This window comes from Heterodontus francisci, chromosome 29 (genome assembly GCF_036365525.1).
Source record: "Heterodontus francisci isolate sHetFra1 chromosome 29, sHetFra1.hap1, whole genome shotgun sequence".
Classification (NCBI taxonomy): domain Eukaryota; kingdom Metazoa; phylum Chordata; class Chondrichthyes; order Heterodontiformes; family Heterodontidae; genus Heterodontus; species Heterodontus francisci.
Genome location: NC_090399.1, coordinates 10,724,701 through 10,741,614, shown reverse-complemented (window position 1 = coordinate 10,741,614; position 16,914 = coordinate 10,724,701). Strand labels below are relative to the sequence as shown.

The 16,914-nt window shown below is 45.4% G+C and overlaps 1 protein-coding gene across 4 annotated transcripts in view; it reads left to right on the top strand.

Moving 5' to 3' along the window:
• Positions 1-16,914, top strand: part of LOC137346115 (regulator of G-protein signaling 3-like) — a 155,081-nt gene that overhangs the window by 69,731 nt on the left and 68,436 nt on the right. For all 4 annotated transcript variants that reach the window (XM_068009426.1, XM_068009427.1, XM_068009425.1 and 1 more), the window contains exon 2: positions 3,507-4,070. In XM_068009426.1, coding sequence (XP_067865527.1) covers positions 3,507-4,070 — 564 coding nt within the window. The remainder of the gene's footprint in view (positions 1-3,506; positions 4,071-16,914) is intronic.

Below are 16,914 nucleotides of genomic sequence, written 5' to 3'. Positions count from 1 at the left end.
TGTCTATTTTGAAAAAAGCCTGCCGGAAATTCTGTCTCTTTGTAAACGACTGCTTCTGATGCCAGCAGCTATCAGTTGTGAAACTGACAGCGATCTTTTTTAAAAAGAACTGGCCAACCATCTTCTGAGCAGTCCATTGTCTGCAACTGTGTGTCAGAGAGAGGAAGAGAGAGACAGAGGAAATGGGGTTAACAGAGAGAGGGTGAGGGGGGAACAGAGAGAGGGAGAGAAAGGGGCCAGTGAGTGAGAGAGGAGGGACAGAGAGAGGGAGAGAGGGGACAGAGAAAGAGAGAAAGGGGGCAGAGAGACAGAGAAGGAGGACAGAGAGAGAGAGAGAGAGAGAGAGAAAAGGGGACAGAGAGAGAGCAAAAGGGGGAGAGGAGGGAACAGAAAGAGAGGGGGCACACAGAGACGGGGTGACAGAGAGCGCAGGGAAGACTGAGCAGGGAACACAGTAGGGAGCAGGGAACACTGGAGACATAGTGGTGGAGAGAGAGAGAGGGGAGATATACTGAGATGGGGAGAAGGAGGCAGAGACGGGGGGAGAGGGTGACAAAGCGACAGAGAGAAGGGATGGAGAGAGAGACAGCGAGGGGTGGAGAAAGAGTCAAAGAGTCATTTACTTACGGCACAGAAGGAGGCCATTCTGTCCATCGAGTCCATTCTGGCTCTCCATGGAGCTATGCAGTCAGCCCCACTCCCCGGCTCTGCAAGTCAATTTCCCTCAAGTGACCATCCAACTTACTCTTGAAGTCATTAATCGTCTCCACTTCCACCATACTTGTGGGCAGCGAGTTCCAGGTCATTACCACCTGCTGTATAAAAACGTGCATCCTCATATTCCCCCTACATCTTTTTTAATCAGGGTCCACTGGTCCTGGAAGGGATGGGGAGGGAAGACAGAATGAGACACACACACACAGAGCACAGGGAGAGGGGGGAGAGAGATCAAGGTCTCTCCTGAAAGATGGACATCTATCCAGAATACTCTACACCACTACCTCGAAAATGCGGGCCGAGATTGACTACTTATGCAAACAAACTTAATGCCTGGTATGTCACTAAATCAGTTTTCAATATAGTGATGAGAAAGTAAGTTGTCATCCAGGCCCCCACCTGCCAAGAATGAGGTACATTAATTGTGCCACATGGGCATTAAGTTTCAAACTGTTGCTGGGAAGAAGAGAAGACCTGTTACAAGGGGTTGCCAGGCCCCTGGCTGGAAAGATATTTTTGTATATTAGCAGCCAGTGCTTGTAAACAAAGGAGCTATTCCCTACTCCAATTCAATCCACAAAGCCAGAAGTAGTTATATCAGTCGGTCACGTGACTACCCCGGAGGCCAACTTAAGGAGTTTTAAATTGTAGAGACAGTATTTGAACTGGCAGAAAGCTCCTGGCTCCCGGATTGAAAAGACCTCTCCTAGCTGGCTTGCCACAGCCTCTCCTGTCTGCTCCCATCCCTTTCTCACGGAACTCCAACAAATCGACTGAAGACACATGAACCCCGAGAGAGAAAAGTCTCCTACAGTGAACAAGGTTTAAGAAGAATACTGGCCCCCAATGAAAACCAAGATCCACCTACAAACAAGGACTCTACAATGAGCTCGAAGATCTATAACAAAAACTCTTCAGATATTGCCTCAAACCTTTCCATTTTATTTTTCTTCTGCTCTTTTCTGTCTCTATTTGCATGTGTGTATTGCATATGCATCCTAGCATGGGCACTTCATGTATCCGTCGGCATCAACCGAATTAGAGTTTAAGTTTAATAAAATTTCACCTTTCTTCTTTAAACCTAAGAATGCCTGTTTGTGCTTTTTTCTTTACCTTATAAGTGGAAAGCGATGAACAAGGATTCACCAAGGGGGAGCTCAAAACATAATGTGTTTAAAAATAAAACCCTGTTACAGTAAGACCAGGTGAAGGCTAGACCTCTTTCTTACTTGGTCATAACAAAGTCAATAAATTAATCTTCTTGTTTAAAGCTTCTTCACAAAAATGCACATTTGTTGTTTTTATTAGTAAGATCAATTTTTAATGCTTTTATCTTTCAAAATTTGCTCACGGGCCCCCAGGCTGAGCAAAAATTGTAATTTGGCTCACAAAATGCTTGAAAAACCCTGATTTAAATAGAGCCCTACAGTAAAGTCTATTTAAACAGAGCCCAACAGCAAACAGAGTCTATTTAAATGGTGCCCTACAGTAATCAGAGTCTATCTTAATAGAGCCCTACAGTAAATACAGTCTATTTAAACAGAGCCTCTGAGCTACAGCATACAAAAATCATGTCAAACTCTTCTGACAAAAGCAAGCCTATTTCTCCAGCAAAATGCAGCCTTTGCAGTTTAGTTGCATCACACAAAGTATTTGGAGAAAATTGATCACTGTCATTTACAACAGTGCAGTGCAGTCGTCTGGCGCGATTGATAATGTAATTGCCCGTTGCTCCATCCTGGCTGTGTCTGGTCAGCTCACTGTATGAAGCCCCCTGATTTCCTAATGGCTGAGTGCGACTTACTCACTCTGACTAGTAACAGCCGCAAGCTTGGGATAATTGTTCTTGGGGTCAGTTTAGTAACAGGGGCTCTGTAATTGCCTCTGAGGCAGGTAGGAGGAATCACTACCTTGAAGTTAAGTGTGAACATGCAGTCACAAGGAGCAGGCAGTGTCTGTTTCCGCTGTGGTGCCTGCCGCAGTCAAATAGTCTGTGAATTGGAGGTGGTGAAGGATCACGTAGCTGAGGTGCAAGAGGGGTCGCCTGTAACCTGCGAACCTGTAGCCCAGCGTGAGTCATTTAGGTGTAAATTTTCCCTGGGCAGTAGCAAGAATTATTTCATCTGAGCAGGTTCCACTTCATAAGTGATCATCAGTCCCATTAACTTCAATGGAATATCAGGCCGGGTGTATAAGGGGTGTCCAATGCCATGTCAACTGTTTATTTTTTATTTTATTTATTTTATTTATTTATAAAATAAAAATAAAACTGTTTAGTGTTTCCATCTGAGCGGAGGGTAGAAATTAAGAGAGAAATGCTTTAGCCGGGATGGGTTCATCTCAGAAAATATTTATGGCCAGAGGGGACGCTCAGGATGACAGTAAGCAAATTGTAAATTGGATAATGAATCAGCAACATTATTAAAAAAAAGTTCTCAGCAGATTAAAGACAGATAGCATTCAGTAATAAGAAACATAGGAGCCAATATTGGTGCAAAAGATTAGCATGAAAGCAGACAGCTACAGAAGGAAGTGGAAGTGCAATGGTTAATGAGTGTAAAAGATCTGTCCCAGTGTACAATATCGAGTTAGATAAAGCTATGCATAAAGTATCTACTGTGTTTCCTAATTTACAACAGTGATTCGACTTCAAAAGTACTTAATCGGCTGTCAAGCACTTTGGGGTGTCCTGAGGTGATGAAAGGTGGTATAGAAATGCAATTGATTGTTCAATCCTTCCCTCGTTTCTTCCTGGATCTGACTCCGGTGTCTGCTTGTTCTCTCGACAGATGTTGAAGAGCCACTTTGGGAATCTGCGTAAGGTGGGTTCGGAAAGCTGCCTGCTGGATTGCGAGTTCCTCCCGTGGTCGCGACAAATCCTCCGCCGTTGTAAGTACTCGACGAGCGACTGCCAGGACGCAAAGGAGCAGACCAATATGGCGGCTGCACCCAGTGAGGAGGTGAAGGCGGTGGGGGCAGATAGGAAGGTGATCATCCCGGAGGTCAGGATCGAGAAGGAGTACAGCCTGAGCGTGGACACCTTGCACCAGTTGTCCGCCGACAGCTTCGACGAGTCGGACAAGAGCTGCGACAGCCTGGGGCCCAGCGGCCAGGACACGTGCTACCGGCTGGGTGTGCAGGACCTGGGCATGTGGCGCACGTACAGCGATGGCAACCTGGCGCGGGACGGGGAGAGGCGGGACTTCATCTCCAGCAGCCAGCTGAAGAGCAAGCAGAAAACGGAGAGCGGCTGGAGCCTGCCTTCACCAAAGACGCTGAGGAAGGAGCGGGCATTGGCAAGAGTGACCGCTGCCAAGGAGCACCTACGCTCCCTCTTCACTGGATCCCACAAGGTAGGAAACACAATCCCGGCACCTCCGTAGTAAAAGAATGGGGAAAAACAAAAGGAGACTCTTTTCCTTAGAAAAAAAGAGTTGGCCTGACAGAAATCTTCAAAATGATGAAAAGATTTGGTGGAGCAGATGCAGAGAATTTCTTTCCCTTTACTGACCTTATCAAAGTCCCGTTTACCCATCAGCCCTTGTGCTCGCTGACCTATATTGGCTCCCAGCCTGGCAACACCACGATTTTAAAATTCTTATCCTTGTTTTCCGACCTCTCCATGGCCTCGCCCCTCCGGGATTTCTGCACTCCTCTAATTCTGACCTCTTGAGCATCCCTGATTTTAATCGCTGCACCATTGGCGGCTAAGCCTTCAGCTGCTTAGACCCTAAACTCTGCAATTCCCTCCCTAAACCCTCCTTAAAGATACTCCTTAAAACCTACCTCTTTCACCAAGCTTTCACTTATCTGCCCTTAAGTCTCCTGCTGTGGCTTATGTGTTTGATAATCTCTTCTGTGAAGCAGTTTGGGACATTTTCCTACACTAGAGACACCATATAAATGCAAGTCGTTGATTTTTATTGTGGCGAGTCCACAACTGCAGGCTATAAATATAAGACAGTCGCAAATAAATCCAGTAGGGAATTCAGGAGAAGCGACTTTACTCGCAGAAGTGGTTAGAATTTGGAACCTGCTACTGCAAGGTGTAGTTGAGGCAAATAGCATAGATGCATTGAAGGTGAAGCTTGTTGAGGGAGAACGGAACAGAAGGATTACGTTGATAGGGTGAGAAGAAGTAGGGTGGGAGGAGGCTCGTGTGGAGCATGGACCTGTTGGGCCGAATGGCCTGTTTCTGTACTAACACAAGAATTAGGAGCAGGAGTAGACCATACGGCCCCTCGAGCCTGCTCCGCCATTCAATAAGATCATAGCTGATCTTGAGTTTCAACTCCACTTTCCCGCCAGCTCGCCATATCCCTTAATTCTCTGAGAGATCAAAAATCTGTCTATCTCAGCCTTAATATACCCAACAATGAGGAATCCACAACTCTCTGGAGTAGACAATTCCAAAGATTTGCAACCCTTTGAGTATAGTAATGTCTCCTCATCTTAGTCCTAAATGATTACCTTCTTATCCTAAGACTGTCCTAGATTCCTTGGTTAATCGAAATAATCTCTTAGTATCTTCCCTATTCAGCCCCTACAGAATCTTGTATGTTTCATTTAGATCACCTCTCATTCTTCTAAACCCCAGAGAATATAGGCACAATTTATTCATCTTTCATTATAGGACAACCCCCTCATCCCAGGGACCAATTTAGTAAATCTTCATTCTACCATTTCTAATACAAGGATATCCTTCCTGAGACCAAAGCTACAGCCAGTTCTCCAGATGTGGTTAGACCAAAGCCCTATACAATTGTAGCCATGCTATGGTGGTCTGTTCAAAGGCAGGTCTTCCAGCTTTTTTTCCCCCACTCAGAGAGATGAGCATGACTAGGGAAGAGGGTGTATGAGGTCGTTTCCCATTGCCTTCCTTAGACCAACGTGGGAATCGAACCCACACTGCTGGCGGTGCGCCAAGCCACACATGAGCCATCTATCCAAGTGAGCTATCCAGTCCCACAACGAGAGTAACATCTCTCTATTCCTGTCCTCCAATGCCCCTGGCAAGAAAGGCCTGGACTGTGACTTTTCGTCAGTGCTAACTTGAGGGAAACACCAAACACCTAATGAAACTCCACTCCAGATTTTGCCGGGTTTACTCCCTTAGCCATTAACTCTTGATGCTGTTATTGTTAATGTAGAAGTCACCGACCAGCAGGAACCAGATCTCCACAGATATAGGTGTGATCTCTTCCTCCAGGTGCGTGAGAGCATCTCCACGTCACTGCTTCCCATCTCCAGGTTGCCATCTTCATCCTCCAACCAGATCTGTACACTTCCCCCACTGGCTCTCTTATCCTTTGTCGCTGCTGGCATCTCCAGCTAGGTCTGTACACCTCCCCCACTCTCTCTCTCTCTCTTATCCTTCTCTGCTGACATTAGTAAACTTAGCTTATGCTAAACCTTTTTAAGACACTAGTTCTGCCCCAGCTGGAATATTGTGTCCAATTCTGGACCCTACACTTTAGGAAGGCCACGAAGGTTTTGGAGTGTGTACAGAAAAGATTCACCTGAATGGTTCAAGGGGTGGGAGATTACAGTTATGTGGATGGACTGAAGAAGCTGGTGTTGTTCTCCTTTGAGCAGAGGACATTTGATAGAGGTATTCTAAAATCATGAGGGGATTAGATACAGTAAATCCAGAGAAACTCTTTCCAGTGGTTGAAGGGCCAATAACCTGAGGGCACCGATTTAAGCTGATTGGTAAAAGAACCAGAGGCTACAAGAGGAATCATTTTCTATGCAATGAGTGGTTAGAATTTGGAATGCACTGCTGATAGGATGGTGGATACAGAGTCAATAGTAGCTTTCAAAAGGGAATTGGGATAAATATTTGACGGAGAAAGAAATTGCAAGGATATGGGGAAAGAGCCGAATTGCTCATTGGAGAAGCTGGCGTGGACTTAATGGGCCGAATGGCCTCCTTCTGTGCTATACTGATCTATGCTGCTACTGGTCGAGGGATAAATATTGGTCCAGGACATCGGGGAGCACTCCCCTGCTCTTCAAAATAGTACCTCCAGATCGTTTATGCCCAAATGAGAGGACAGACCTCAGATTAGTATCTCCCTCAGTATTGCAGTGGGAGTGTCAGCCCAGATTATGTGTTCAAGTTTCTGCATAATTGACTCAGAGTGAAGAGATTCTACCCACTGATCCACAGTGGGAATGTTGATAAAATTATAGAATAGAATTACAGAACTGTTACCGTACAGGAGCCGCCGTTCGGCCTGTCATGTCTGAAGGGTCAATTCACCGAGTGCCACTCCCTGCCTTCTCCCCGTAGCCCTGCATATTCTTTTCAGATAACAATCCAATTCCCTCATGAATGCCTCGATTGAACCTGCCTCCACCACACTCTCAGGCCACACATTCCAGATCCGAACCACTCGCTGCGTGAAAAAGTTTTCCCTCATGTCACTATTGCTTCTTTTGCCAATTACCTTACATCGTTAGCCTCTTATTCTCGATTCCTCCACCAATTTGAACAGTTTCTCTCTATCTACTCTGTCCAGACCCCTCATGAATACCTCTATCAAATCACCTCTCAGCATTCTCTTCCCCAAGAAAAACAGTCCCAACTTCTCCAATCTATCTTCAAAACTGAAGTTTCTCATCTCTGGAACCATTCTCGTGAATCTTTTCTGCTCCTTCTCTAACACTTTCACATCCTTCCTAAAGTGTGGTACCCAGAATTAGACGCAATACTCCAGTTGAGGCCAAACTAGTGTTTTATACAAGTTGAATATAACTTCCTCGCTCTTGTATTCTATGTCCCTATTAATAAAGCCCAGGATACTGTATGTTTTATTAACTGCTCTCTCAACCTGTCCTGCCACCTTCAATGACTTATGCACATATACACCCAGGTCCCTCTGCTCCTGCACCCCCTTTAGAATTGTACCCTTTATTCTATATTGTCTTCCTACCAAAATGAATGACTTTACACTTCTCTACATTAAATTTCATCTACTCACCCATTCCACCAACTTGTCTATGTCCTTTTGAAGTTCACAATACTTCCAAGTTTTGTGTCATCCGCAGTTCTGAAATTGTGTCCTGTACGGCAAGGGCTAGGTCAGTTTTATATATATAGGAAGGTGAGGGGTCCCAACGCTGACCCCTGGGAGCCCCGCTACAAATCTTCCTCCAGTCTGAAAAACAACTATTAACCACAACTTTCTATGAAAGGTCACAGTCCTGAAACATTAATTTTTTTTCTGTCACCACAGATGCTGCCAGACCTGCTGAGTATTTCCAGCACTTTCTGTTGTTATTTCAGATTTCCAGTGTCTGCATTATTTTGCTTTTATTAACCACTACTCTCTAATTCTGTATCCATCCTGCTGCTGTCCCTTTTATTCCATGGGGTCTAACTTTGCTACAAGCCTGTTATTTGGCACTTTATCAAATGCCTTTTGGAAGTCCAGCAACATCACATCAACCTCATTACCCTCTTCAAACCTCTCTGTTACTGCTTCAAAAAACTTCAGCAAGTTAGGTAATTACACTATTTGTACTTGATCCAAACCCATATCTCACCAGGGAAGGACTGCACACTTAACCCACTGAACCACCCTGTGCCCATCAGTGCCCCTGTGCTCTGGAGATGTTAAGATGAATTTACAATGGCTGAGTGACTTGTGTGATATCAAGCTTATCTCTCACAGAGATGTGGAAACAGGGTTATTGTTTTGATGTGATGCATTTTGTATGATTACAGTTTTTATCTCCCTGATTCCTCTGATTTTAGTAGCAATGAAACATGCATTTATCTGATAACAGAAGGCTCTCGCTGTCTGGCATATTCTTCCTATCAGAACAAACTATTAGGTGGCCACCTCTCTGATGATAGGCTAGTGACTAATGGGGATCTTATTATATATAATATATTGGGGATCTTATTATATTGGTTATCTTACTGGATGCTTAATTCAGTGACCTAGACTAATGTTGCAGAGACTGGAATTCAAATCCCACCATGGCAGCTGAACAATTTCAATTTAGTTAAATAAATAAATCTGCTATAAAAAGCTAGTATCAATAATGGGGAACCATGAAACTTCTGGATTGTATTAATAACCCAACTGCTTCACAAATCTCCTTTAGGGAAGGGAATCTGCCGTCCTTGCTTGGTGTAAACCAGATGTGACTCCAGACCCACAGCAATGTGGTTGACTCTTAACTGTCCTCTGAAGTGACCTGGAAAACCAAACTGTGCTTGCAAGAGTCCAAGAAGCAAGTTTATCACAGCCTTCTCAAGTGTAATTAAGGATGAGCTATAAATGCTGACCTTAACAACAATGCCCACATCCCATGAATGGATTTCTCATGATCAAACCTATTTTCCTTTAATTGTGCACTGTGCAAGCAACACTATATTAATCTGAAGGGCAAAAAAATCCTTTAAAATGAAGCTCCACCTTTCAGGCACAAAGTGTCCCCATCAATTAGGGGGATGCAGAAAAGGGAAGACTTACATTGATATAGCATCTTTCACAACCTCAGGATGCCCCAAAGTGTTTAATAGCCAATGAAGTACTTACATTGTTGTCATGTTGGAAACACGCAGCCAATTTGCGCACAGCAAGCTCCCACAAACAGCAATGTGATATTGACCAGGTAATCTGTTTCCGTGATGTTGGCCCAGCACAACTGGAAAACTCCCCTGCTCGTCTTTGAAAAAGTGGCTGTGATATCTTTTACAACCACTTGAGAGGACAGATCCAAAAGACAGCACCTCCAACAGTGCAGCATGCCATCAGTGCTGGCATGGGATTGGTCTTAAATACCTGGAGTAGGACCTAAACCCACAACCTTCAGACTCAGGCATGGGAGAGCTAGCTACTGAGCCACTGCTGACATCTCACTCAGTCAGTCAGTTCTCACTTGTTTTCCAGGTTGGTTCCAATGGAATTGAGGAAGTTGTCGTGAGTTTTTGGGACAAATTTTATCCCCCAAAATTGGATGGCTTTGGGATGGGTGGGATGTCAAAATTCTTAAAAATTTCCAACCCAACCCCAATCTTCCCTCAACGAACCCATTTTCGGTTTAACAGAGACAGGATGGAAATGGGCCGCCCACTCCCACTCCCACTCCCAGGAGGCCGATGACTCATTGAAATGTTTAAAGGAGGCTGCTTGCCTCATGTTTTATCTCTCTTCCAGCTTTAACGCTGCTTGGGAATCCCTACAGCTGCAGGGAGGTGAGGACTTCTATGGGTTAGAGATAAGTGCCTTTACAGCATGGTGTGTGGGCCAGGAGGAGCAGGAGCTGTTCCCTAGACCCTCTCTGCCCCCAAATCTGACCTGCTCCCTTCCACCCTATCGGAGTGCCCCCCATCCCTCACAATTGGACACTGCCACATGATCACCAACTTTTCACCCTCTGCATGATCGCCAAACCCTCCGCGACCACCAACCGTCCAAGCCATGCTGTGCCCAGCCCCTACCCCTCCCCCTCCTGCGATCTCTACCTTGAGCAGCAACCTCCCTAACTGCTCCTGGGTTACATCCTCTCCCAGAGCATCTCCCCCACAGGCAGGGTATCAAATATAGGAATCAGGCTGGCTTCCGGGCACACTGTAGAGGACAACATTCAGGAAACCCAAACTGAGCTCCTCCCCCTCCAGAAGATTGGAAATCCCATTCCAGTAAACATTAATGCCTTTCCATTTCTCTCATTGGGAGCTAACAGTCAGGCTGGTGTCACTGGACTATCATCAAAAATAGGAGCAGGAGTAGGCCATTCAGCCCTCCAAGCCCACTCCACCATTGTGAGATCGTGGCTGATCTTCTACTTCAACACCATTTTCCAGCACTATTCCCGTGTTGCTTGATGTTTTTAATTTGTATTAATCTATCAATCTCAGTCTTGAACATACTCAACGACTGACCCTCCAAAGCCCTCCGGGGCAGAGAATTCCAAAGGTTATCAGCGGGATGACCAGTTAACAGCTTGTTGTGGTAGGAGGAATGTGCCAGTCACGCGGAGCTCTCTGTTCTGAAATAAAAAAGTATATCTTGTTGACACTAAAACCTTGAGGAAGCAGAAGAATCAGGGGGATATAAACTGTGTTTGTGCAAAATGCATCACATTAAACACGAAAGCTCGCCCTGCTTCTGGTTGGGGCGGGAACCTTCCCTGCAGGGAATTCAAGGCGGCACAGTGGCGCAGTGGTTAGCACCGCAGCCTCATAGCTCCAGGGACCCGGGTTCGATTCCGGGTACTGCCTGTGTGGAGTTTGCAAGTTCTCCCTGTGTCTGCGTGGGTTTTCTCCGGGTGCTCCGGTTTCCTCCCACAAGCCAAAAGACTTGCAGGTTGATAGGTAAATTAGCCATTACAAATTGTCACTAGTATAGGTAGGTGGTAGGGAAATATAGGGACAGGTGGGGATGTTTGGTAGGAATATGGGATTAGTGTAGGATTAGTATAAATGGGTGGTTGATGTTCGGCACAGACTTGGTGGGCCGAAGGGCCTGTTTCAGTGCTGTATCTCTAATCAAAATCATAATCAGAATGATTTCCAGGACTTGTCTCGCTCGTCTAGATGGGTCAGAGAGGAATTTCCCAGATTTTATTTTCCCTGGATTTTTATCTGGATTTCAACTATCCCAGGAGATCATGTGGTGTGGAGTGGTACGGAGAGTGTGTATACTGTGATATGCGAGGTAGTGCAATAGTGCGGGACAGGCTGGATGAACCAGAGGGCCTTTACCTGCTGTCACTGTTCATCTGTTTGTATGGAACACTAATCGGAACATAAGAAATAGGAGCAGGAGTAGGCCATTCAGCCCATCGAACCTGCTCCGCCATTCAATTAGATCTTGGCTGATCATTTTTCTCAATGCCACTTCCCTGTGCTACCCCAATATCCCTTGATACCGTTCGTATCCAGATATCCATCAATTTCTGTCTTGATTGAGCTTCCACAACCCTCTGGGCAAGAGAATTTCACAGATTCACCACCCTCAGAGTGAAGAAATTCCTCCTCATCTCAGTCTTAAATGGCTTACTCCTTATTCTGAGACTGTGTCCCCTTGTTCTAGATTCACCAGCCAGAGGAAACATCCTATTTACATCCACCCTGTCACGACCTGTAAGAATTTTGTAAGTTTCAATTGGATCAGCTCTCATTCTTCAAAACTCTAGAGAATACAGGCCCAGTTTCCTCAATCTCTCCTCATAAGACAATCCCGCCATCCGAGGGATTAGTCTGATGTACCTCCGCTGTACTCCCTCCATGGCAAGTATGTCGTTCCTCAGATGAGGAGACCAAAACTGTACACCATACTCCAGGTACGGTCACACCAGGGCTCTATACAATTGTAGCAATACATCTTTACTCTTGTACTCAAATCCCCTTGCGATGAAGGCCAACATACCATTTGCCTTCCTAATTGCTTGCTGCACCTGCACGCTAGCTTTTAGTGACTCATGAACAAGGACACCCGGGTCCCTTTGGACACCAACTCTTCCCAACCTCTCACCATTTAAGAAATACTTTGTTTTTTTTTCTACCGAAGTGGATAACCTCACGCTTATTCACATTATATTCCATCTGCCATGTTCTTGTTTACTCACAGCCTGTCCAAGTCCCCTTGAAGCCTCCTTGCATCTTCCTCATAACTTTCATTCCACCTAGCTTTGTATCATCAACAAATTTGGAAATATTACATTCGGCCCCCACATCCAAATCATTGATATAGGTTGTAAACAGCTGTGGCCCAAGCACTGATCCTTACAGTACCTCACTAGTAACAGCCTAGCATCCTGAGAATGACCCATTTATTCCTACACTCAGTTTTCTCGCTGTTAACCAATTCTCAATCCATACCAGGATATTGCCCCCAATTCCATGTGCTCTAATTTTGTTTACTAACCTCCTGTGGCAGACCTTATCAAAGCCTGCTGAAAATCCAAATAAACCACATCCACTGGTTCTCCTTTATCTATGCTACAAGCAACTTTGTCGAAAAACTCCAACAAGTTTGTCAAGCATGATTTCCCTTCACAAATCCATGTTGGCTCTGCCCAATCATATCATTATTTTCTAAGTGTCTAGTTATCACATCCTTTATAATAGATTCTAACATTTTCCCTACCACTGAAGTCAAACTAACAGGTCTGTAGTTCCCCGTTTTCTCTCTCACTCACTTCTTAAATAGTGGGGTTACATTTGCTACTTTCCAGTCTGCAGGAACTCTTCCAGAATCCATAGAATTTTGAAAGATAACCACCAATGCATCCACTATCTCTATAGCCACCTCCTTCAACACTCTGGGATGTATCTCCTCTGGTCCAGGGAATTTATCGACCTTCAGTCCAGTTAACTTTTCAAGTACTACTTCTTTATTAATACTAATTTCTTTCTGTTCCTCATTTTCACCTTGGTTCCCTCGTGTTTCTGGGAGATTTTCTGTATCTTCCTCCAAGAAGACAGACAGAAAGTAATTGTTAGTTTCTCCACCAGTTCCCTATTCTCCATTATAAATTCTCCTGTCTCCGCCTCTAATGTACCCACATTTGTCCTTGCTAATCTTTTCCTTTACACATACCGAAGGAAGCTTTCACAGTTCACCTTAGCTTTTCTCACTTTGGATCATCCTATGTTGATGAATGGCACGGTAGGAACTTGTGGATCTTTTTATTCAGTCTGCTGCTGGTAGCAATGCAAATCTTTTAAGAGCGCTTGTTCCTTTGAGTCATAGAGTAATTACTGCACAGAAGGAGGGCATTCAACCCATCAAGTCCATGCTGGATCTCTGTAGAGCAAACCAGTCAGTCCCGTTCCCCCACTCTAACCCTGTAGCCCTGCCACTTTATTTCCTTTAAGTGCCCATCCAATTTCCTTTTATAATCATTCATTGTCTCCGCTTCTACCACCCTCATGGGAAACGCTTCCAGGTTATTAACAATTGCTGTGTCAGAAAAGTTCTTCTTCACATCCCCCTGCAATGCTTGCCCAAAACTTTAAATCAGTGTCCCCTGGTCCTTGTACCATCAGGTAATGGGAAGAGATTTTCTTTCTCTACCCTATCCAAACATTTCATAATCTTCTACACCTCGATCAAATCTCCCCTCAATCTCCTCTGCTCCAAGGAGAACAACCCCAGCTTCTCCAACCTAACCTTGTAACTAAATCCCCTCCCATCCCTGGAACCGTTCTGGTAAATCTCCTCTGCACCCGCTCAAGGATCCTCACATGCTTCCTAAAGTGTGATGACCAGAACTGGACACAATACTACAGCTGTGGCCTAACCAGAGCTTTATAAAGGTTCAGCATAACGTCCCTGCTTTTGTACTCAATGCCTCTATCTATGAAGCTCAAGATCCCATCAGCTTTACTAACCACTCTCTCAATAAGTCCTGCCACCTTCAAACATCTATACACATGCACTCCCAGGTCCCTCTGTTCCTGCACACTCTTTAGAACTGTGCCATCAAGTATCTATTGCCTTTCCCTATTCCTTCTGCCAAAATGCATCACCTCACACTTGTCAGTATTAAATTCCATCTGCCACTCCTCTGCCCATTCTGCTAGCCTTTCTATGTCCTACTGCAGTTGATTGGTATCATCCTCACTGTTTACCACACCTCCAAGGTTAGTATCATCGGTAAATTTTGAAAATTTACTCTGTATTTCAATGTGCTCAGAGAAGCAGCCATGAGTTCAGGGCAGGAATTCACTCGCTGCGATTAAATTAATTTTATTGTGTTATTAGATTCACTAAAATGTTCGGGCTCCCTGTTGTTCCAGTTAATATCTCAGTGTTACAGAGCAAGAGAGAGTGAACTTCATTGCCAGCAACTGCTGAGTGAGTTGATTGTATCAGAGCAGACTCTCCCAGAGCAAGGTTCCCCCGAAAGGAAGATGTACATTTATATAGCAACTTTCATCACCTCAGAACATCCTAAAACTATTTACAGCCAATAAAGAAGAGTCACTGTTTGAATGTCAGAAACGCAGCAGCCAATTTGTGCACAGCAAGCTCCCACAAACAGCAATGAGCGGATAATCTGGTTTTTAGCGATGTTGGTTGAGGGATACTTATAAGCTCAAGGACACCTCCCCTGCTCTTCCTCCATAGAGTAGCTGTGGTCTTTTAAGTCTAGCTCAGAGGGTACACAGGGCCCCAGTCTGATGGTCTAACTGAAAGACGGCACCTCCAACAGCGCAGCACTCCCTCAGTGCTACCCTGCAAAGGGTCAGCGTATTTTGCACTCATGGCTCTAGAGTGGGACTTGACCCCACGACCTTCTGACTTGGAGAGGAGGTGTGCTCCCAACTGAGTTGCAGCTGATGCCTCTAACTGGCAAATGTGTACGTGTGGACTTTGAGATGAGGATAGGACTGGGCGTGTTCACGATGCCACCAATCGACTTCTGCTGGCTCTTATTGGCAAGGCTCAGACATATAGGGCTGGATTTTGTGCTCATCCCATGTTTGGAAGTGGGGGGGTGGGGGGAAGGTGGGGGGATGCGGAGAATCGGGCCGGAATCACCCGCCACGGAATCTGATGCCAGAAATCTCAGTTCCGGTTCTCCCAGGGGTGGGTGGGAGAAGAATAGGCTGATGACAGCTTTCCAGCCCAGAGGCTAAATAAGGGCCTCTTCCCACAGCTGCTGGGAACTTACCACCTGTGGCCGGGGTAGGGTGGAGAGGGGGGGCTCCGCCGTGTGGGGAGGATGTCTTGGAAAACGAGGCGCCCTCCCTGCGGTCAATTTGTGGCCCACGGAGGACCCCACCCCCTCTTCTGGGAATAAATGTACCTCCCCGGGACCTCCCAGAACCTCCCTCCCCTAGACCAAACCCCCAGCCCCCCCCCCCATCCCTCACTGGGGCCTTCCAGACTGACCCCGGTGATCCCGCCTCACCTACCTGTTGCCCGGGCTTCCAGCTCTAAGCTTGAGTCCGAGCCTCTGCAGTACCAGTAGTGGCCACCACTCCCGGCGGCACTGCTGATACCGTTGAGCTGCTGCCCTGTGATGAAGTGGCAGCTCTTCTGCTTATTAGGTCTTTAAAGGGACGGGGATCCCAGCTCCTTAAATTTTGACCCCAAAAGACTGTAGGATCTCTCCAGGGTCTGAAAAAACACAGAGGCCCTACACCGGGAACCCCGCCTCCTGCATAAATCCAGCCCAAAAGATGGCCAGTTGGATTTAGTAACCATTGGCTCAAACCCCAGTCAACAACTGTAGGAATGGAAAAGATGAAAATTGGTGAGGGCGATGGGAAGAGAAATTGAATAACTAATTTGCTAAAACTGAAATGTATTTTACAATTAGGGTCCCCTTTGAATAAATTGCATTGGTTGAAGCAACTTTTAAAAAGAAACCAATGTTACTGGTCTTAATGCTGCCTAACATTCCCAGAGCTGCCCTTTACCAAATAGAATGCGACAGCACAGAGAGAGGATTATCGGCCCACCCTACCCATACTGGCTCTTGGAAAGAGCTATCCAATTAGCTCCACTCCTCCTCTTTCCCCACAGCCCTGCAATGTTTTTTTTCTTTGAAAATACATGTCCAATTTCCTTTGAAAGTTACAATTGAATTTGTTTCCACTGCCTTTTCAGGCAAATCATTCCAGATCACAATTTCTCCTCATTTACCACTCCGGTTTTTTTGTCATTTGTCTTATATCTGTATCCTCTGGTTAGTGAGCATCCTGCCAGTGAAAACAGTCTCTCCTTGTTTACTCAATCAAAACCCTTTATAATTCGAGAACCTCTATTAAATCACCCCTTTAACCTTGTGTGCTCTAAGGAGAACAATTCTCTAGACAAACTAAGCAATCCTACATTGTAATTAATGTCGCTCTGCGGTATGCTGGATTGTTATTAAACAAAGCTGGATAGATGACAAAGGTGAATTTTTCAGCAATCACATTTAGTTCAAAAAAGCTTCAGTCAGGGAAGATTAAAGCTTTTGCCCAGCCCAAGGTGGCGGAAAAATTGACATTTTCATTGATGGAGATCTTTTCGAGCTGGCCAGTAGATCATTTTAATGTGATTCTCTGCTGAAGCATGCCTTACTTCTGTTGCATGATGTCACAGACTGCGCTGGCAGTTCTGGGTCCTCTTATCAGTGCAGGTCATTCCCCTTCAGATTCAATCGACTGAGAGGAGGTAATGCATCATGCATGAGAAATAACGAACAATGAAAAGCTTATCAGGCTGAGAAAAA